General features: G+C 35.7%; 1 protein-coding gene across 3 annotated transcripts in view; it reads right to left on the bottom strand.

Moving 5' to 3' along the window:
* Argl (Argininosuccinate lyase) overlaps positions 1-21,817 on the bottom strand; it is a 336,643-nt gene extending 314,826 nt beyond the window's left edge. For all 3 annotated transcript variants that reach the window (XM_071794501.1, XM_071794503.1, XM_071794504.1), the window contains exon 1: positions 21,680-21,817. In XM_071794501.1, coding sequence (XP_071650602.1) covers positions 21,680-21,700 — 21 coding nt within the window. In that variant the 5' untranslated portion in view covers positions 21,701-21,817. The remainder of the gene's footprint in view (positions 1-21,679) is intronic.
* Positions 21,818-23,241: the final 1,424 nt, after the last annotated feature.

Here is a 23,241-nt window from a genome sequence, read left to right as displayed (position 1 = left end):
AGTTGTTTGCAGTGGTTTTCTTTTTGTTTATAGTTGCACTATTCAAAAGTTATTATATTTTTGCAATAAACAAAAAGAGTAACTTTGCCAATTTTGGAGATATCTCAAATCCGCTTGCGCCATCTTCTTCAGAATCATTTGTAGTGCTTTGCTTTTTATTGTTTATAGTTGCACCATTCAAAAGTTATTATATTTTTGCAATAAACAAAAAGAGTAACTTTACCAATTTTGGAGATATCTCAAATCCGCTTGCGCCATCTTCTTCAGAATCATTTGTAGTTGTTTGTAGTGCTTTTCTTTTTGTTTATAGTTGCACCATTCAAAAGTTATTATATTTTTGTAATAAACAAAAAGTGTAACTTTGCCAATTTTGGAGATATCTCAAATCCGCTTGCGCCATCTTCTTCAGAATCATTTGTAGTTGTTTGTAGTGCTTTCTTTTTTTTGTTTGTATTTGCACCGTTTTATATATATCTAGTTATGATATTTTTGCAATATACCAGAAGTGTAACTTTGCCAATTTTGGAAATATTTTAAAACTAATTGCGCGACTCGATGTAGAATTGTTTGTAGTTGTTTGTAATAGTTTTCGTTCCGTTTCGTAAATATCTCCAAAATTGTCTCTCAAAATTATCTCTTTATGTTTATTGCAAAAATATAATAACTTTTGAATGGTGCAACTATAAACAAAAAGAAAAGCACTACAAACACCTACAAATGATTCTGAAAAAAATGGCGCAAGCGGATTTGAGATATCTCCAAAATTGGCAAAGTTACTCTTTTTGTTTATTGCAAAAATATAATAACTTTTAACAGTGCAACTACAAACGAAAAGAAAAGCACTATAAACAACTACAAACGCTTCCGAAGAAGATGGCGCAAGCGGATTTGAGTTATCTCAAAGTGGGGTGCGAGTAATTTTTTAAATGTTTATAATTTTTAATGTATTAAACTACAAACGAAATTTTTGTTACTACAAACAACTACAAACCAAATGCTAACGTTTTCCGTAAAAAAATTAATTTTTCGAAAGTCGGGTGCAAGGTTCACATAGGTAAGGACCAATTTTTTCAAAGGTGCCGTCATAGCCGCCATGTTCTTACTGCGAATGCCTCACCTCGCGAGCCGCAGTAATGAAAGTAGGGAGTGACGACAAAATCTATGACGTCACATGAACACGAAAACGCTTTGACAGCTTACTGCCGCGTATATTGGAACGGATTTACAGTGCTGCCAGTACTGCGAGTGAATAGCGAAACGCACCCTAAGTAGACTTGATCGATAGCTTGGGGTCGAATTAGGGGGGTGGGGTTTCTCTTATAATATTCCGCTACGTGCCCTACGAGCGGAGATATTGCGACGCAAAGTCCAAATGTGAAAATTTTATTTTAAGATACTTTCTTCTACGTCGACCGCTCTTATCTCAATATAACATATATATAACAGAGAAATGTCACTTTCACTTTTTTGATACTGGCGGCTGGCGGCGTTAGTATCGCAGTGCAGTGCAGTGCAGTGCAGTGCAGACAGTGCGTTTAGCGCGCTGTCACATCACAGTCATTAACCTAACACGGTAGTGTCTCGCCGGTCGAGTTGCGTGATGGCCGCCGTAGCGAACACACGCGTTTTAACCTAGCTAGAGACCGCGAAAGTTTTAATAATTTCGAGAGGTTTTTTAGCGGATACGGATAGTGGATTGGGGGTTTCTGAGGGACATATACGACTCTTAGGATAGCCAGGTCAAAGGGGGAAAAGAAAATTTTTCCCCGTGAAGGGAGGAATAAAGTCAAGCAAAAATTCGGGAGAATTGACGATACACGCAAAGCGAGGGAACGACTTTCGATGAGTGATACAAAGAGATCAGCGATGGAAGTCAAGGCGAGCGTGTTGGTGAACAAGAGGAAAAGAGCCGCAGAAGACGGTTCAACCGAAAATAGAGAAGAGGATACACAGGGATTCTCACAGAAGGAAGGAGAGTGGCAAACGGTAGGACAAAAAAAGATGGCGAAGGAAAAGCGCGCCAAAATTCTGCAAGAAAAGGCTACTATGAAGATAGACAACAGGGAAGAAAGGAACAGCCAATCAGGTAACAATGACGTCAGCACGGAAGATTCAACGTACGAATCAGGAAACACGACCACGGAAGATTCCAGCAAAGCAATGGAGAGGACGGCACGAGAGGAATATATGAATCGTGCAGGCGTACTGGAAAGAATCAGTGAATTGGACGCGTCTGAAATGGCAAACCAGAAGCAGGTTAAATTCAAAGAAGGGACCAATATCACGTATAGATTAGTACTTAAACTGAATAAAGATAAAGTACAGACAAAAAGAGGTAAGAATCGATTTAAAATTTGGAAAATAGCAACAAGGGAAAAAATATTTCCGAAAGATATCATAATGTTATCACATACAACGGCTATTTGTAAATTTAATAACTGTACTAACGCAAATATTTGTTTAGAAGAAATCAATAACCTTACAAAGGAAACAGGATTATCGGCAGAAATTGACCAAAAGGGATCGAAATTTGTCGGGGTAATCACAGACTGGGGAGATAGCATTCCAGATTTATGGGAGTCAATGGACGACCACGACGACGTTCTAAAAATCGGAAGGATGTACAGGAAGAAGTGGGATAAAGAAAAGAAGATTCTGACGGAAGAGGATACAGGAAATCTAATAATTACTTTTATGGGCGATAAAGTTCGGAAAAGTCTAGATCTGTTTGAACGAAGAACAGCAATAAAAATTAGACCGTTCATAGCATCGGTCAAACAATGCTTCAAGTGTTTCAGATTTGACCACATAAAAGCTCTATGTAAGAGTGAAGAGAGATGTATAATATGTGGAGATCTGGGACATGGAAACTGCACGAGAGATACAAAATGCAGAAATTGCGGAGGCAACCACAGATCTACATGGAGAATGTGCAGAGAATACGAGAAAAATAAAAATATAAATCTGGCAATGGGACTTAATAATGTATCTCGTATGGAGGCAGAAAGAATACTGGCTGGGAAATAACAAGATAAAGTACAAGAACAAACATATGATAGATATGAAACACCGGCTCAATGGCCAAAACTTTCACAACCAAGACAGGAGATGGAAGGAAGATGGGAAGATCCACAGACATCCAGAAAATTAATAACATACGAAGAGGATAGGAAGGATAGATACAGGAAGAAAACTAATACATATAAAGACAAGTTAATGACACAGAAGAATAAACAAGAAAATTACTATAAACAATTCGATAACAGAAGAGAAGAAATTACAAAAGATAAAAGAGGAATAGCCCTAAAACAAGTGGAAAAACAACCAGAAGGATGGGATAAAGAAACATCAGAGGAAGAATCGGAAAATAATACTCCAGAGGAAGAAAGACAAGGTCAGAGAGAAGAAGAAATAAATATTCCAGTAGGCATGAACAGAGATCGAGACATCATTACAAGCCTAGCAGCGAAATTAATATATTATACTAATCAAGATTGGGAATTCAAAAGAACTATACAGGAGATGATCCAACAAAAGGAACTTGAAATAAGAAATCAACGAGATAAATATAAGATCAAACAAGACATATTACAAAAGAAAAAGGAATTAGAACTAGAAGAAAAAATTAGAAAACAAAGGATGATAGTTAGCGATATGAAAAGAGATTTTAGAAGAGATCAAGAGCAACAGATAGCGCGTGTAAGAGTTCGATCGGACTCTTCACAGCGTTAACAAGATTTTGGCAAATTCAATCTAAGAATAGTTAATTGGAACTACAGAGGATTTTACGGTAAGAAAAATGAGATAATAAAAAGAGCACAAGAATACGATATAATTATATTTACAGAAACAAAGTGTAATAAAAATAACATATATATACCAGGATTTAAATCGTACTGTAAATTAAGTAGAGGTAATAGTGGAGGAGTTGCAATTAGTATTAAAGAAAATATAGAATTTGAAATCATAAATGGTTGGCAAAAAGTAAATGATATATTTGATATTATAGGTGTAAGACTTATTAATACAAAAGAAAAATTTAATATTGTTGCAATATATAGAAGACCGGGAGAAATAACAGATAAAATATGGAAAGACATATTCAAATTTGAGACTAAAAACTTAGAGACAATTATTGCAGGAGATTTTAATGCACATCATACATTATGGAATTGCTATGATATAGACAAACAAGGAGAATACTTATATGAAAACATGTACGATAATGTGTCATATGTGTCAATTTAAATACATTAACAAGAGTGGGGGCAATAGGACAACATTCAAATAATTTAGATTTATTTTTCGCCACCTCAAGAATATGTGATGATATTGAATACGAACAAATTAATGACACTTGGGATTCAGACCATCATCCAGTAGAAATACGGTTAACAACAGAAATAGAAAGCTACATGAAGAAAACGAATAGATTTTCTACTAAAAAAACAAGATGGATAGAGTATAAATATAAAATGGAACTAATAATTAAGGACAACATGGAAGAATATAAAGAGACTTTATTGGGAAATAAGATCAACAAGGAAGAAAAATATTCAGCTTTTATCAAGGTAATTAAAACAACGATCGAAAACATCACGGAAGATGGAAGAAAAACAAGAGATCAGAATAAAAAAGAGGAACAGAATAAAAGAAAGACAGGAGAAAAATCTAGAGGAAAAAAATTTCTATGGTGGGATGTGGATTGTGACGAAGCAATAACAAGAAGACAAAGAGCGTTAAATAATTTAAAAAAAAAGAAAGATTTCCATTCATTAGTAGAATACAACAAGAGAAAAGCGGAGGCAAAGAAGATTATTAATACAAAGAAAAGAGAAAGTTTTGATAAATTCTGTGCATCAATTAACAGATTTACGAGTCAGACATATGTTGGGAATAAAATAAGAATTTTTAAAAATGTTAAAAAGAAGATAAATTGGAACAGCTGGACGAACAAAAATAGAAAAGAAGAAATTAGAAAAGAAATTGATAAACTAGCACCACCAAGTGTTCAAGTAGAAATGTTGGACCAAGATGGGATATACAATACGAAAGACAGCTTAGAAGATAAGTTTACAAGAGAAGAATTAAAAAAAGGGTAATTATTCAGTTTAGGGGCCTCACCTCAAATCTCGATGTAATTATGCTCAATCGACGCGTTTTTGTACGAAACGAAAGAATCTGGCAGAAAAAAGTGTCGCTCTGCCCCGCGACGCGAGATATTAAACGTTAAAGTTGACAGAAATCAGGTTATGATTCCTGTCATACCGACGAGCTGTAGCGACTACTGGCGACTACAAACATGCCCTGTGGCCACATGCGCATGCTCAGTGGCCGCACGCGCATGCAAAACTGCGCCAATTTTAAATGAATTAATCGTGCAGAATAACCAAGCATCTCGATTCAAGCAATTAGGTCTCACGCTGGGAGTTTCATTAGTTTAATTATGCGTGGGAAGCACACACACACGCGGGGGGTGCAAGGGGGGGCTTTTGGCCCCCCCTCCCCCGCACCCACCCCGTCGGTAGGCAGCGTGGACCTCGCTTTACAACATAAAGTACATGCTAAGTTGTAAAGCGAAATTATAAAGTACATGCATGGAGGGGGGGTGCAGGGGAGAAAAGCCTTCCTGTTCACGTGCGCTCACGCATGTAAGCTCCCTTGCACCCCTCCATGCATGTGCTTTATAATTTTGCTTTACAACTTAGCATGTACTTTATGTTGTAAAGCGAGGTCCACGCTGCCTACCGACGGGTGGGTGCGGGGGAGGGAGGGCCGAAGGCCTCCCCTTGCACCCCCCCGTGTGTGTGTGTGTGTGTGTGTGTGTGTCCACGCAAAACGAGGTGCCACATGGGTTCATGACGCGCTTTACAACTTAGCATGAACTTTAAGGATGTATCACACGTACAATCTTAGACAAAAGTGCATGAAATTTGAAATACTTGAATATCTACGCCTAACGCATAGTAAATCTAGATGTAAGATACTCAAATGATAGTAGGAGTCTTATTTTTACTCCTAGAAAAGTATTTTTTACTTTATAAATGTTTTTTCCGTATTATTTGCGATTTTTGTAATTTATGAGCCTAAACTTTTGGCAGTGAAAATACCCTGATTTCAACTTTATAACGTCAAATTATTAATAAAATTAATAATTAATAATTAATAATTAATTAATTATTAATTATCATTAATTATTAATTTATTTCTTTAAAACGGTGTAGTGAAGATAATTGAAACTTGGCAGATATTTTCATCTATTCGTATACTAGATGTACAAAAAAATTCAAAATATTGGTAGCGTTCTTTCAACATTTTTTTAGCTGTTTTATCCGCTAAAATCGTCTCTTCCCATAAGAATACATGTAAAATCAGTGAAAATTAAAATCGTTATATCTCAGCAACCGTTTAGTGGATTCGTTTCTACTTTTTTGTAGCACATCAGGAAGACTAAAAGAACATTCTCACAAATTTTTATCCACTTGGTAGCGCTTTGAAAATTGGTGCAATACATCCTTAAGTTGTAAAGCGAGTTCCACGCTTTCAACCACGGGGGGGTGCAAGAAGGGGGGCCTTCGGCCCCCCCTCGCATCCCCCGTGGTTGAAAGCGTGGAACTCGCTTTGTGTTCTTTGCTTCCTGTTTTCTGCTCTTACCTCTTTGCGACTATCTCGTATTTCGCAATTCCGTCGCGTAACGTGATGTTTCTTGTCTCTTCTGAAGTTCGTCAATTTTTATCTTGGGCGACAGAGAACAAAAAACATCGCATTACGCGGCGGAATTGCGAAATACGAGATAGTCGCAAAAAGGTAAGAGCAGAAAACAGAAATCAAAGAACACATTGTAGATCAGGCTTTAGACGAACAGAAGTAGAAGATCGAACGAAAGGAAAGTGAAACTCCAATGATTAGAAGTAAAACCAAAAGAAAACTAGAGATAATGGAGACACTGATGTGCGGAGACCAATAGAAGATATTAGCTTTGCTAATTATACTACTGTGAAAAATATTCAACAGAATATAGAGAATGAAGATGAATTAAGTCGATGTCTTCTGGCATCATTACATAGAGAGCCCTCGACATATGAAGAGGCGATGACAATCAGCAAAAGAGAAAACTGGAAAAATGCTGTAGAAAAACTTGAGTCTATGCAAACCAATCAAGTATGGACGCTTGTTGATAGACCGACAGAGATGTTAGGTGGTAAACGAGCTAACATTATAGATTTAAGATGGGTATTCAAAAGAAAATTAGAAGCAGATGGATCAACCAGATATAAAGCGAGACTGGTGACAAAAGGATGTAAAGACTAAAATGTGTATGATCTGAAAGAGACATATGCACCGGTTTCGAGATTGTCATTGGTTAGATCTATACTGGTAATAATAAACAAGTATAATTTATATACCTATCAATTAGATGTAAAAACTGCATTCCTGAATGGAATTCTAGAAGAAGAGATATACATGGAAATTCTAGACAGAGTAGAAGTGAATAAAAATACCAAGAAGACCAAGGTGTGTAAATTAAATAGAGCTTTGTATGGATTGAAGATAAGTTCAAAAAGATGGAATAAGAGATTTTTAGAAGAAGCTCGGAAACTTGGATTAGAAAATGACCTACATGAGCCATGCCTGTTCACGTGGAGGAAAGAAGGCAAAATAGTGGTCGTACTACTTTATGTAGACGATATGTTAGTTGCAAGTAATGACCAGGAGAAATTAGAGGAATTTAAAGAGAAATTGAGTGGAACATTTGACACGAAGGATCTTGGAGAACCCAAAAACTTTCTAGGAATAACAATAGAGCGAAACAAAGAAGAAAGATATACAGTAAAACCTCGTTTATCCGAGGTAATGTGGGGAAGGGGTACCTCGGATAAGCGAAAACTCGGATCACACGGAATAAATAAAAAAAACTCGAAAATTTTCCTTATTTTTGGTATATTTAAAATTGTACAAGGGAATTTAACCACATTAACATATAAAAATGAAAAATTAACGAACGTGGATTAATTTTTCGCGTAACAAGCATTACATACTTATTACAAACGTGGTTTAAGAAAGTCAGTGATAGAGCACATTGCGACATTGCGAATGATTTCTCCTCTATCCAATCTTCTAATTGCTTCCAACTTTTTCTCTACACTCACGACAACTTTTTTTCGCTTCTGCGACATATGTAGCGATGTTTTTTCATTGACTGTTGAAGCCCAACTGTTAAATTCTACCTCACAACCGTGGAGAACAAAGCGTGTTGTACTAACAAGCTCGTGCGTGTTTAAACAAAAAAGTAGCGATCGCAAACGACTTCGCGCGCATCGCATAGCAGCGAAGCGTCATCCGTTTCATCCGAGTTTTTCCGTATTAGGGTCGATTCAGACACACCCGTGCCGTACCCGTACCGTATCCGTATCGTTAACATTAGACAAGGATGGAGACAACATTAGACAAGGATGGAGACAATAGGTATCCTTGTCTGATGTTTCTGTTTCGTGCACGGTACGGATACGGCACGGCTGTGTCTATATCGACCCTTATCCGAGCGCACAGCTCGGTTAACGCGGAGTGGTCGGATAAGTCCGGTGGCTCGGATAACGCAAAGCCTCGGTTGATCGAAGGCCGGATAAACGAGGTTTTACTGTATAAGCATTCATCAGACGCGATATACTGAGAGTATATTGGAAAAATTTCATATGAATGAATGCAAGCCTCAGAGAATTCCTATGGTCACCAGAAAAGTGAGCAATAAATAACAACTGTGCTGCACAACGTAGAACTACGTCAACTGTCATTATTTCATGTTAAAGTATTCAGCGAAGGAAAGTAGACGTAGGGCTACGTCAGTTAACGTAGAACGACGCACACGCACACGCACACGCAAACGCACACGCGCAAAATTCAAGTGATACATTATAGGGGAAGTATTCAAGTGATACATTATGTAAACTGAATAATTATTTTTGAAGTGAAACTTCTTTAGGCACGGTAGTGAATTCGATTCGCGACACGAAAAAGTGTAACGGAAGTGAAACTTCTTTGGTACGGTAGTAAGTTCGATTGTGCGACACAAATAGTGTAACGAAAATTTGACCAATAGGCGTACGGCGTTGGCGAGATGGTTCTTCTTCTTCTGGCACGGTAGTAAGTTCGATTATGCGACACGGAAAGTGTAACGAAAATTCGACCAATAGGCGTACGAAATGAAACTTCTTTGGTACGGTAGTAAGTTCGATTGTGCGACACGGAAAGTGTAACGAAAATTCGACCAATAGGCGTACGAAATGAAACTTCTTTGGTACGGTAGTAAGTTCGATTGTGCGACACGGAAAATGTAACGAAAATTCGACCAATAGGCGTACGAAATTAAACTTCTTTGGTACGGTAGTAAGTTCGATTGTGCGACACGGGAAGTGTAACGAAAATTCGACCAATAGGCGTACGAAATGAAACTTTTTTGGTACGGTAAGTTCGATTGTGCGACACAAATAGTGTAACGAAAATTTGACCAATAGGCGTACGGCGTTGGCGAGACGGTTCTTCTTCTGGCACGGTAGTAAGTTCGATTATGCGACACGGAAAGTGTAACGAAAATTCGACCAATAGGCGTACGAAATGAAACTTCTTTGGTACGGTAGTAAGTTCGATTGTGCGACACGGAAAGTGTAACGAAAATTCGACCAATAGGCGTACGAAATGAAACTTCTTTGGTACGGTAGTAAGTTCAATTGTGCGACACGGAAAATGTAACGAAAATTCGACCAATAGGCGTACGAAATGAAACTTCTTTAATTGGTACGGTAGTAAGTTCGATTGTGCGACACGAAAAAACGTCACGAAATAGTGTCACGAAAATTCGACCAACAGGCGTACAAAGTGAAACTCTTTTTGGATCGGTAAGTAAATTCGATTTTGCGACTCGAAAACGCGTCACGAAAATTCGATCAGGCGTACGGCACTGGCAAGACGGATATAGTGAGAACTGCGTATAACACTATATTTTCGAGTTGCGGGCGGCTTGGAGTGACTAATTCCGTTGCATTGTTTTTGTATTAATTTCAGAAAAGTTATGGCAAAGCCTTGCCTTCAGAAGTTTCACTTCTAACGCGCGTGGCGACCACACGCATGATTTTTTTTTTAACTAATATTGCATATCTCGAAAACTAGAACAGTTAGCCCTATAAGACCTATATAATTTTTTGTTCAGCGTAAGAAATACTACCAGAAACCACAGTCAAATCTGGGCGCCTCGGAAATTGTACTATCCCCAAAGAATCACTGTCCTAATCATGCGCGGATGGGGTGATAATAAACGATCGTTTACTGATGTTGTTCGATTATTTAATAACACGTATCCGAATCGTCAAATTAGTAAATCCATTGTTTTGAAAACTGTATGACGTTTTCAAGAAACTGGTAGTGTAAAAATTCTCTTTAGGTCTGGCGGGCCATTGTCTGCAACTAATAACGACAAACAACTTGATGTTCTGCAGACTTTTATTGAAAATCCCCATACGTCTGTTAATAGAGCAGCTCAAGCTCACAACATTGCTCCCATGTTCGTTCACAGAATTTAAAAAAAAAATAAATTACATCCATACAAACTGCAATACGTTCAAGAATTGCAAGACGGAGATGATGAGCGTCGTATACGCTTCTGTGCAAGAATGATGAACCTAATAGATGCCTCGCCCAACTTTCTTTATCAAATTGTTTTTACAGACGAGGCAACCTTTACATTAACGGGAAAGGTTAATAATCAAAATTTTCGTCTCTGGTCAGATGAAAATCCGAATTGGGTGCGGAAAAGTCATACACAATACCCACAAAAAATAAATGTATGGTGCGGCATGATAGATGCTTATGTGATAAGGCTATTTTTTTTTAGGAAAACCTCAATGCTCATAGGTACGAGAGATTACTTGTAGATGAAATAATTCCAGCCATACAAAATATTTTTCCAAATAACTTTGAGCAAATATGGTTTCAGCATGATGGAGCTCCGCCTCATTTTGGTGCAGGGCCACGTCGAATTTTAAATGAAGTTTTCCCGCAAAGGTGGATAGGAAGAAGGAACCAAAATGAGGGTGGGGAAAGTTGGCCACGTAGGTCACCAGATTTAACTCCTCTTGATTATTACTTATTTTGGGGTATCTGAAGAGTAAGGTTTACAAAACAAAACCTCAAAATATCCAAGAATTGAGGCAGCGAATAAGGGATAAAGCAGCCTTGATACCTGCTGAATCAAATCGTAGAGCTATTTTTGCGTTCTATCAAAGATTGGCATACTGTCAAGAAATCAATGGAAAGCACTTTCAGAATTTACTCTAAAACACTCAAACACACAAAAAAATGTAAATTAAGGTTGTAAAATTTGTAATTTAGAAAAAATGTAAATAATAATTACTTTTTTTACTTTTTTAATTGTAATAAAATTCGAGTTTAATTGCAATTTCAAAATGTATTTGTAATTGAACGACTTTAATTACAATTCCGAAAAACATTTGTACTTAAATTTAATTTAAATTAAAATTACGTAAAATAATTAGTAATTAAGAACTTCAATCACAAAAGTATTGTTATTTACAACTCTGCTAGTGTAAATCCGACCGTGCAACGCGGTACATCTTGGGTAACGCTGATGCCGGCGGTATCGTAGCTTTCAAGCTCCATAACTTGAAAAGTATTTAATAAAAAAATACTTTATTATAATGTTTTGAAAAACTCTCGAGGTAAGCGATAAGAATATGCAATCAGAGAAATAGGTTTCCATTTAAAAATTTTAAAGTTATTTTTACTTGGTATTAACAAAGTTATTTGTAGTCAAATTAATATTACTATTTAATGCGTTACTTGAAACCCTACAACTTTTGTCTGAAACATTTTTTTCTAAAATACGTAGTTTTCGAAATATTTAGGGGTTGCCATACTTTTGGTGATTATATTATGTTTATCAGTTATATTGCGTTTTTCTATGTCTTCTAATATTTCAAAATCTACATTATCAATGTTCTCTAAACCCCTTTGCTCACCCTTAATTAATTCTTTCAAAGTTTTCCACATTTTTGTAGATCACTCTTATTATTATCTATCATATTCTTATAATATTCCTTCTCTTTTGCCCTGATAAGTTTAACTACTGCATTTCTTTCATTCTTGAAATATTCCCAGTCCTGTTCCTTACCTGTGCTTATTGCTCTACTGTGTGCCTCATCCCTTCTAACTGCTGCCATTCTTATTTCATCTGAATATCACTTTTTCCTTTTCCATACTTTCGGAATTTTAAACTTTTTCTTAGGTGCTACAGTATTTAATACACTTACTATACTGTTAACAAATCTCTCAACCCTTGTACTTATATCTAGCCCTTGACCTTTCTCAGTTCTTTCTTCCATTATTCTAAGAAAATCATCTACATTAAATTTACTATAGTCCCTGCATCTAAATTCTTTACATTTATTTCTGTTTTTATTTATATTAAATTCTACTTTTAGCCACAAATGGTCCGTTATTTTAGGTTTCTCATTTACTTGTACCTTTACTTCCTTATTCGAAAAAATTAAATCTATCATTGTTTAACTATCTTTTGTAACTCTCGTTGGACAATCAACATACTGCCTTATCTCTAGGTTTTGCATTACCGTTAATAATTTCTTTGTATAATATAAATCTACCATTATATCTATATTAAAGTCCCCTATCACTATATAGTCATACTTTATTATTAAATTTTTTACCGTATCTTCCAAAAATCTCACGAAATCGCCATTTGACGCACTCGGCGAATGATACACTACTGCTATTATAGCTTTATACAAATTTTTTCTCATTTCTACCACCACGCACCAACAGTTTGACACTATTTTTTTCTTTTCAACTATCCTAAATTTAATATCATCTCTAACATATAACAGTACTCCTCCTGTATTTCTATTTTCAGCATCCCATCTAACTATACTATACCCCGGTACATTGATCTCACTATCCTCAATTTCTACAGTCAATCTAGTTTTGGATAATGCTAGAATCGCAGGATTCACCCTCTTCATAATCTGATGTTGAATTTTGTCCTTATCCGCCAATAAGCTTTGTGCATTCGTATATCAGAGTAATTCCGCTTCTTCCTGTGGTTGCTATTTTGCATCTTCCCAGCCGGCTCTTTTTTTCTCCTCCTCCAATACTTTCTTAAATGTCGGACATTCCGAATCCAACGCCTCGTGTTCAACATTTATCTTCAAGTTGTACGTCTGATTCTTATAAGGCGGAATTCCACTGAGTCAACATTTGGGCAACATGTCGCATGCGGCAATGACGCAATGCGACATGGAGTTTTTCAACCGAAGCAACATAAAGCTTCATGTAGCATGCGACAGTGTAGCATGCTACACTGTGATTGGTGTTGCCGGTTGCATGTGCCATCTTTCAACAAGATTCAGATTGTTGAAAGATGTCGCCAGTTATCCGATAGTCAATGGATCGGTGCGGCTTGTAGCAAGCGATATGGAGTGGAATATTGAGAAAACTACGTTATTTATTGAGGATTATCCTAATTCGCCAAAATTATGGAACAATAAAAGTTTCGATTATAAAAACAACAAAGTTTTTAAATAAAGCGCTATCGTCCGCAACCAATTTATTGAAAAATTTATTTCGAGATTTTAGACTCCCAATAAATAATTCTCTTCTCCACCACTTTGGTTTTTTTCGTTTTTTTCTCTTGCCACTTAACGGTATTACCAAATAAACAGCTGCTGCTACCGTTTCCAAAGACATGACGCACAATACTGATGTTGCTTCAATGAAATTGATTTAGCCACATACTACAAACACAAATGACAAGGCGCATACGACATTGGGCGACAAATTTCTCGTGCGACATTGAGTTTGTGGCACGGTTTGAAATCGCGCATCAAAAATAGGCGACACTAGATGACATGTGGCATACTACATGTCGCTTAGTGTTGCCTCAGTGGAATTGCGCCTTTAAGGCGGAATTCCACTGAGTCAACATTTGGGCGAAATGTCGCATGCGGCAATGACGCATGCAACATGGAGTCTTTCAGCCGAAGCAACATAAAGCAACATGTAACATGCGACAGTGTAGCATGCTACACTGTGATTGGTGTTGCCGGTCACATGCGCTATCTTTCAACAAGATTCAGATTGTTGAAAGATGTCGTCGGTTATCCGACAGTCAATGGATCGGTGCGGCTTGTAGCAAGCGATATGGAGTGGAATATTGAGAAAACTACGTTATTTATTGAGGATTATCCTAATTCGCCAAAATTATGGAACAATAAAAGTTTCGATTATAAAAACAACACGTTGAAAAATGACAAGCTAAAGCAGCTCGCAAGTAAATACAATTGCAGTGTTTTCGAAATAAAAAAAAATTAAGAATTTGCGGACAGCTTTCCATCGCGAACGAAAAAAATTGCAAAACTTAAAGAAAAGTGGTTTATCCCTTAAGAAGGGAAAATGGTTTGCCTATGAACTATTGAGTTTCTTGCTAGATGTTGATGTACCAAGAAAAACCATGTCAACTATGAGTGATGAAAAAAATTCTGAGGTAAGTTTATATATATTTATTTCTTTGTATTTTATTTTATTACAACTTCATTAAATTATCAGTAATGATCTTGCCACGGTACATGTCCTTCGTCTGATGTAAAGTACCTCATAAATTCGTCCCTCACTTCTTTGGCTTCCAAAGTTGACCTCCGTGCTCTACCGCGTTTTAAATTCTTCATACCAGTGTCGTCTTGCGTTATTGACCTCCATGATCCCGGAATAATGTTTCCATCTCGTGTGTCAGTATCAAAAGTTCCTTGAGGTGAATATAGTGCTTTCGAAGTTGTATTTTTTCTCAAAAAGTTATACAGATAAATGCATGCTGTTGTGATAATCTCAGCATTTTCCACATTTAACATTATTGGTCTTCTAAAGACACGAAAGACTGATGCTAACAATCCAAAAGCGTTTTCCACTACTCTGCGAGCACGTGAAAGTCTATAGTTGTAATGTCTCTTACAAGAGCCCTTCTCATAGTAGCCGGGAAAAGGTTTCATAATGTGTATCTGCAAGGGAAACGCATCATTCGCCACTAGAACATAGGGCGATAACTTATTACTTCCAGGAAGAGGTTCATGGGGTGGTAATCCCAGATTGTTTTTCGACATTTTTTTGTAAAACGTTGTTTCACGAAACACTCCTCCGTCTGAAATTCTGCTTTGACAACCAATATCGGCGTACGTAAAACAATAGTTGGCGTCTGCAATAGCCATCAAAACAATGCTGAAGGTTCCTTTGTAGTTAAAAAAATTACTGCCACTGTTTTTTGGGTTTTGGATCACGATGTGTTTTCCGTCACAAGCTCCGACACAGTGTGGATATTTCCACGAAACTTCAAAATCTTTTGCAATCTTCCTCTACTCGTCTTCTGTGCAGGGAATCTGGAAAAATGCAATAGCAATTTTAGTTTATCTAGTTAGTGATTATATTTATACTCCAGTATTGTATTTGATATTAGTATGTTTTTATTTTTGTAGGAAGAAGATGACTTAGTTTCAGATACTCAAGATATTCAAAATACTGCAGATACTCAAGATACTCAAGCAACACTCGATGAATCTCACAATCAACGTGATGGGAATAAACGATCGAACAATGGAGAAGGAAGTCAAACTTTTTTTTCCCGTAATAAAAAAAATGAGGAAACAGCATTCGGCATCCTCCTCAGATCGTGAAGAAGAAGCGTATGCTATTCTAAAACGTGCAGTTCAGAGAGATGAGTGTGCAACGTACGGAGAACATGTTGGAAATGAACTGCGAAAGCTTACGCCTAGAATACAAACTATAGTAAAGCATCTATTGAACAATATATTATTTAACGCGGCAATGGGTAAATTCAATAATGAGAATTTGTCCAGTACTTCTAATTCTCATTATTATAAGGAAAGTAGCGATAGAACACGCCCTCCCTCTTCACTTTACTCAAAGATTTCTGAGGTTACCGACAATGCACAACAAGAAATTCCGGCTTTTCACATGTTGACTGAGTATTTAAATATGGACAATATAAACGATAATGATTTTTTGCATAAATAATAAAATAGTGACAAATAAATGGAATAATTGGAATTGGTACGTCTAATAATAATAAATTTAGTTTTTACCTTTGCAAAATCACGTAGAACGTTGATCAAAGCTCTGCATACTTCTGGAATAATTCGTGAAATACTTGTCTCAGAGATCCGGAACAGATACATAAGTAAAGGATAGCTGTCGCCGGTGGCTAAATATCTCAATGTCAATAATAATCTCACATCAGCCGGTATTGCATCACGGAAGTTGGTGTCCGATTTTCTTATAATCGGTGTAACCAAATTCAGCAAAAATTCAAAATCTTCTCTACTCATCCGCATAAAGTTTTTAAATAAAGCGCTATCGTCCGCAACCAATTTATTAAAAAATTTATTTTCAGATTTTCGACTCCCAATAAATAGTTCTCTTCTCTACCACCTTGGTTTTCTTCGTTTTTTTCTTTTGCCACTTAACGCTATTACCAAATAAGCAGCTGCTGCTACCGTTTCCAATGACATGGCGCACGATACTGATGTTGCTTCAATGAAATTGATTAAGCCGCATACTACAAACACAAGTGACAAGGCACATACGACATTGGGCGACAAATTTCTCGTGCGACATCGAGTTTGTGGCACGGTTTGAAATCGCGCATCAAAAATAGGCGACACTAGATGACATGTGGCATACTACATGTCGCTTAGTGTTGCCTCAGTGGAATTCCGTCTTTATAGATACAGTTTACACACCTTCTTTGCCGTCGTACATTCATTCGCCTTATGATTTCCTGCACATTTATAGCATGTTTCCTGTCTCGTGCAATTCTTGGCAATATGATAATAGCCCCAGCATTTAAAACATCTTCTAACACTAATATAATTAAATATAGAACACTTTCGCCATCCTAAATTTATTTTTACTCTGTTTATTAGTGATTTATGAGTGCTTTCGTCTACTTCAATTATTACGGATCCTTGCTCAATATCCTTATTTTTTCCTCTTAATATTTTCTTCACTAAGTGCATACAGAATTCTTCGCCAATTCTATTCTGCTTCTTGATTGTATCTATTAATTTATCATCCTCCATTTTCATTTCCTCTCCACCAACATTAATTATTTTAATCTTAGGTTTCCTCTTCTGTGGCTTCGAGATCTTGACCTCCTCACCCATTGCCGCTTGTACCGTCGCCTTTAGCTTTTCCTTCTCTTCTTCCGTCTCACATCCTAAGATCACTGTCCCTTTACCTCCCTTTCTTAATTTGGTAATTCCTATTTCCATCTTGGTTATATCAATTTTAGCTTTAATTGTTTTCTTCGTAATTTTACCCTCTTGTACTTTTGGTTTTATAATCAAGATATTTTCCTCCTTCCTGTCTTTAATCATGTCGCTATATTTTCTTGACGCTCCACCAGATTGTCCATATGCCCCTTACATTTTTCTTAATTCTTCTAATTCCTGTTTAAAGCCTCCCATCTCCTCACGGACTATTTCTTTTATCATTGACTTGATCTCCTTTTTACATGCTGTCTCATCTTTTAATTCTTTCACTGTTCTTACAAGCATATCTATTTTTCTATCGATATCCCCTGCTCCACTCGTGCCTTACTTTATTCCCGCTGCTTGTCGCCGGACTCATTTTTGCAGGTCCCGTTGTTCTTCCTGTCAATGCCGCTGCTTTATTTATATCAACTAATTTATCACCATCACTAATAATGAACTTCTCGAATGGGCCAGGATACGACACCAATTCGCGGTTTCTATCATAAATTTTGTGCTTAGATACACAACCTGGATGGTAGAAAAGCTTAGCACAGGACTTGCATGCGATCACCTACGTTTTTATCGCCTTCTTACATGCCGAGCATCGATACTCGGCGTATTCTTCGTTCATTCTGCTAATATCGGCAGAGACAGTTAATTTACTCGTCACTTTAACGCGTCACTTTCACACGTCAGCGTTTTGTGTTCGCCGCCGATGTCTACCTGTCGTACGAGGCTTCGATGACTTTTGTGCGAAATGCAGTTCTCGTGAGCGTGAGGGAGAGGGAGAGGGAGAGGGAGAGGGAGAGGGAGAAAGAGAGAGAGAGAAAGAGAGAGAGAGAGAGAGAGAGAGAGAGATTGATTGATTGATTGATTGATTGAGCTTTATTAGCCTTCTCGGCTATTTACATAACTCGGTTTTTTTCTTAAATTAAGTCCTCTACATGAGGTACACGTTTTTCCTTAAATTAAATCCTCTACATAAGGTACAATTAACTTCTTTATATTTATCTCTCTTTTTATTCATATTAAATCCTACTTTAAGCCATGCATGGTTCGTTATTTTATGTTTCTCAAATCTACATTATCGATGTTAAATTTTTTATATTTATTTTTTTTTATTCATATTAAATTCCACTATCAGCCATGCATGGTCCGTTATTATAGGTTACTCATTCACTTGTCCCTTTAATTCCTTATTCGAAAAAATTAATTCTATCATCGCTCGACTATACCTATATTAAAGTCCCCTATCACTATACAGTTATACTTTATTATTAAATCTTCAACCGTATCCTCCAGATATCTCACAAAATCGCCATTTGACTCACTCGGCGAATGACACTCTACTGCTGTCACACCTTTAGACAAATTCTTTCGCAATCAACAGTTTGACACTATCTTTTTCTTATCACCTATCCTAAATTTAATATCATCCCTAACATATAACATTACTCCTTCTGTATTTCTATTTTTAACATCACACCTAACTATATACTATACCCCGGTACAAAACTGATATAATTTTTTCATTAGTCTTACTCTATCTATTGTATCAAACGCAGAGAGAGAGAGAGAGAGAGAGAGAGAGAGAGAGAGAGAGAGAGAGAGAGAGAGGGAGAGGGAGAGGGAGAGGGAGAGGGAGGGAGAGGGAGAGGGAGAGGGAGGGGGAGGGGAGAGGGAGAGAGGGAGAGAGAGGGAGAGGGAGGGAGAGAGAGAGAGGGAGAGAGAGAGAGAGAGAGAGAGAGAGAGAGAGAGAGAGAGAGAGAGAGAGAGAGAGAGAGAGAGAGAGAGAGAGGAGAGAGAGAGAGAGAGAGAGAGAGAGAGAGAGAGAGAGAGAGAGAGAGAGAGAGAGAGAGAGAGAGAGAGAACATGATATTATAATAGGAATGGGTAGGGCATAGAGGCTTTGGAGGCATTAAGGTTAGAAGATATGGATTTAAAGGCGGAGTTAAGAAATAAGGACTGGGAAGTGCAAAGGCAAATAGAGAAAAGCATGATAAGGGAAGCTAAATATAACAAGAAATATAAGGAACTGGAAAGAAGTTTAGAAAGACCCAAATATTTGAGGATGTTACACATGGAGAAAGGCAATTCAAGGGATCGTGTAAGGGCACTATTGAGAGTAAGGGCACTATTGAGAGATGCGAAAATATGGAGGCTAGGAATAAATCTTGGTTAGAGGAGGAGGAGACAGTGTGTGTTTTGCGGTCAAGGCAAAGACAATATAAGTCATTATGTAAAAGACTATGATACGACCAAAGATTGGTTTAAGATTTTAGGTAAGAATTATGTAGAAATAATTAATAAGATATGGAATAACGTGTTAGATAGTACAAAAAATGGGATACACTGAGAAAGCTCTGGAAAGAGAAGGAGAAAATAAAGGAAAGAAGAGTTAGATAAGGATAGGTACAGCTTAGAAGAATGATTGTGAGCGCGAAATTTATGGGTGTGTTAACCGAACGGTATACTTCTAAAAGTAACATAGATGGTACACTTGGGTGAGGCTAACCCGCCGTTTTCTTTTTACTATAATTTTTGATCAACTGCACATTTTAGGGCAAATTTTTTTTTAAATCGACAGTTTAGAATCTCAGGAACTTGAATATCCACGTTAGAAGGTAAAAAAAGCTTTTTGCACAGGAGCTATTTACAAAATATTGGGAAGATGTGGGGTGGTTATTCTTGCAAAGGAGTTGTAGCTTAATAATCGAAATGCGCGTATTTTGCGAGCTCATAAATTAGTAAATAATATTTAGTCGCAAAATAATTAATTTTATTCATTTTAAGTACAGTTCTCTCTTGAGCCAGGAAGATGTGGGGTGGTTTTCTTGCAAAAGGGTTGTAGCTCAATAATCGAAATACACGTATTTTAAGAGTTTATTCTTAGAATTTATACGCTATACGAATTATATCCGCGATACGATATATTTTAATTTTTCTCAACATATTTCTCTTGAGTTGCATCAATTAAAGGGTTGTTCGGGGATTAAGGAAGTGAGCTCAAAAATCGAAACTATATCACTTTGAAAGCTCATAAATAACTCCTAATTCTGCTGCAAAGATCGATTCAATATCTCTATTTTTAAGTAGTCAACGTTGACTCAACCTCCCCCCCACAAAAAATATTAAATTCCTGCCCAGTGTGACGAGCTCAAAATTGTTAATCTGCGGGATATGAAAGCTCATAAATAGCTTGTAATTTTGCGTTATTTGTTTTTTTAATTTCTGCAAGGTGGGGGGACAGCTCAACAGGAGTCTTAAAAATTTTATTTTAATGAAAAGCTTATTTTTATACAATTGCGCGTAGCAACTGGCACATTCTTCCATTAATATTTATGCAATTATGCCTTTTTTACATTAAATTATTTAATTTATTTATTTTATCATATCTGTGTATAAAAATATTAAAGTAAAGACAACGAAAAATTAACTTTTTATGAGACATTTTATATTTTATGTCAAAATATATATTTTTTAAGAAAATTATGTTTTCTTTACATTAATTGATTTGTATTGTTTGCAAAAATAAAAAGTAAGGAATTTGAATTATAAATACTTAACAAAATATTGTCACAATACTGTAACTTTCAAGCCTTGTAACTCGAAAAGTACTTAATGTAAAAATACTTAATTATAGTGTTTTGGAAAGCTCTCGACATAAGCTATAAGAATATGCAATAAAAATAGGGGGTTTTATTTAAAAAACTGGAGGTGACCTTGACCTAACCTTAACGATGCCACCCAAGGTCAAACCAATGACACCATCTTATGTTCCCCTCAAAACCATACCATTTTTGTCTAAAACGTTTTTCTCTGAAATGCTTAGTTTTTGAAAGAAAAGGGGTGTACAGGTGGTCTCAGTCAGACACCCGGTATATTCATTGTTTGTCTTGCTTTAGTATCTTTATCCATAAAGTAATAAGATAAGTTAATTGTCCTAAAAAAAACTTATAATTATATTTTTATAAAATATGGAACTGTACTACTCAATTGCATCGTTTTTAAATATAATTTTATTGCATTTTTTTATATTCAATTTTCCCTATTCTTTAAATGCACGAAGGTAAATAGAGGTAGATTGCAGGTAGATAGAGATAATAACTTACTCGGTGCATTTATAAATGTTCGCATATGTTTCGCATGCATTATATGACGGAATAGCAAATGTAGATAATTTTAACACGATAATATAAAAATACAACTGGAGTTTATCGTCTGTTTACATATTAATATATAAGAATAAATATGCATTTATTATGTAATAGGTAGAGTATTATATAATATAATATTATTAGATTATTATAACTGAGTATTCAAATTTCCTGGCTTACCTGTTGTAACTCTTTATCCATTATCTACACTTTTCAACTTCACTGATGTCTATATGAGAACTGTATGAAAGTTTGTCTGCAAAAGTTCACGTGTTTGTGAAATGAAACTGAAGAAAAATACGATGTCGTTATCGTTCTAGATAACCCTAGCTTACGCAAATTACACGATACATATTTAGTTTCTCACTCGATGATAAATGGTGATTAATGTGTTTTTTTTTTTCAGAGAGAGAGTTTTTTCTCTCTCTAAGAGATAGTAAAAGATTAATATGAATCGAAATTACTAAATTCATATCTTTAGAAACAGAGTTGATTTTAAAATTTCTAGATCTCTTTCTATAAATATAGGAGGAAAATATATTTCTAATTTATACTATAATTCTAGAATTTAGACAATGTATCTAAATAAGGAAGACCGGGGCGGGTTGTCACACTTTTCAAATACTTTTAAAATAAATGTTTGCAATATTTTATAATATCGTATACTACTTTATAATGTAGCTACATCTTTTAGGTGTAAGAAAAAAATACTAGATTTATATATATTTATATACAAAAAAGTTATTTAATTCTAAGCAAAATCATGTAAATGTGACAACTTATCCCATACCTTGGGTTGTTTGTTACATGATTCTGGATTGATTGCCATGTGTCTTTTATATAGAGGAAACATACAACAAATAGTTTCTGTTTTAATACTTTATTAAAGTTAGTGACAGTTTTGTATAATATTTTTGTATAATATAGTGCAGCACATGAAAACAATTATTGAACAAAAAATTAATAATTTTCATAAACTTCCCAGTGAAAACAACCTAGTCAAAATGACCTACCTATGTCAAATTATCATCAAATTGATGAGGGGTATGATGTCAAAAAGAGTGATCAAAATGATGGCATTATGACTGTAAAACGTTCCATACCTTGATTGTGATTATAACTGTCCTTTTGATGTCTGTTTGATGTCAAAGTAAATAATTCCCTCTACAATAATAAATGCAAGACTAAAATCAAATTAAAACTAAATTACATTGAATATGAGACAAAATAAAGACATAAATATATTACACAAAATTTTTTAATTAAAATTTAAACTTTATTCTTAAAGTTAATATGACAGGTAACTTAAAATCACATCGCAGGTTAAACGTAAATCAACTTACAAGGAAACTTCGCGAACTCAAAAATTCTGATTTTAATGAAACTTCCCACACATGTAGGAGGGGTAAAAAGATGAATTTAGAAATTTTTTGTTGCTGCCCAAAAACGGTTTTAAGGGGTGAAACCACCACTCATATGTAGAGCGGCTTTTACTTTTCTCGATATATCTAAAAAAATATTTGAGACATCAAAAAATGTTTTTCATAAAAGTTTTATAATAAAATCTCCTCTATTAAACAACATTAACAATATTTTTTAAAAATAATTTTTTAAACAAAATTTTGATTAAAAATTAGAAAAAAAATGTTTTTTTTTAATTTTATTAATGTGGTTAAAAATAGAGATGTTTTTACCATAAAACTTTTATTTGAAATATTTATTTATATCCCGAGTACTTTTCA

The sequence above is a fragment of the Temnothorax longispinosus genome, chromosome 12 (assembly GCF_030848805.1).
Source record: "Temnothorax longispinosus isolate EJ_2023e chromosome 12, Tlon_JGU_v1, whole genome shotgun sequence".
NCBI classification, from domain to species: Eukaryota; Metazoa; Arthropoda; class Insecta; order Hymenoptera; family Formicidae; genus Temnothorax; species Temnothorax longispinosus.
Note: the sequence above shows the minus strand (reverse complement) of the source record. Positions and strands in the feature narration are given on the sequence as shown.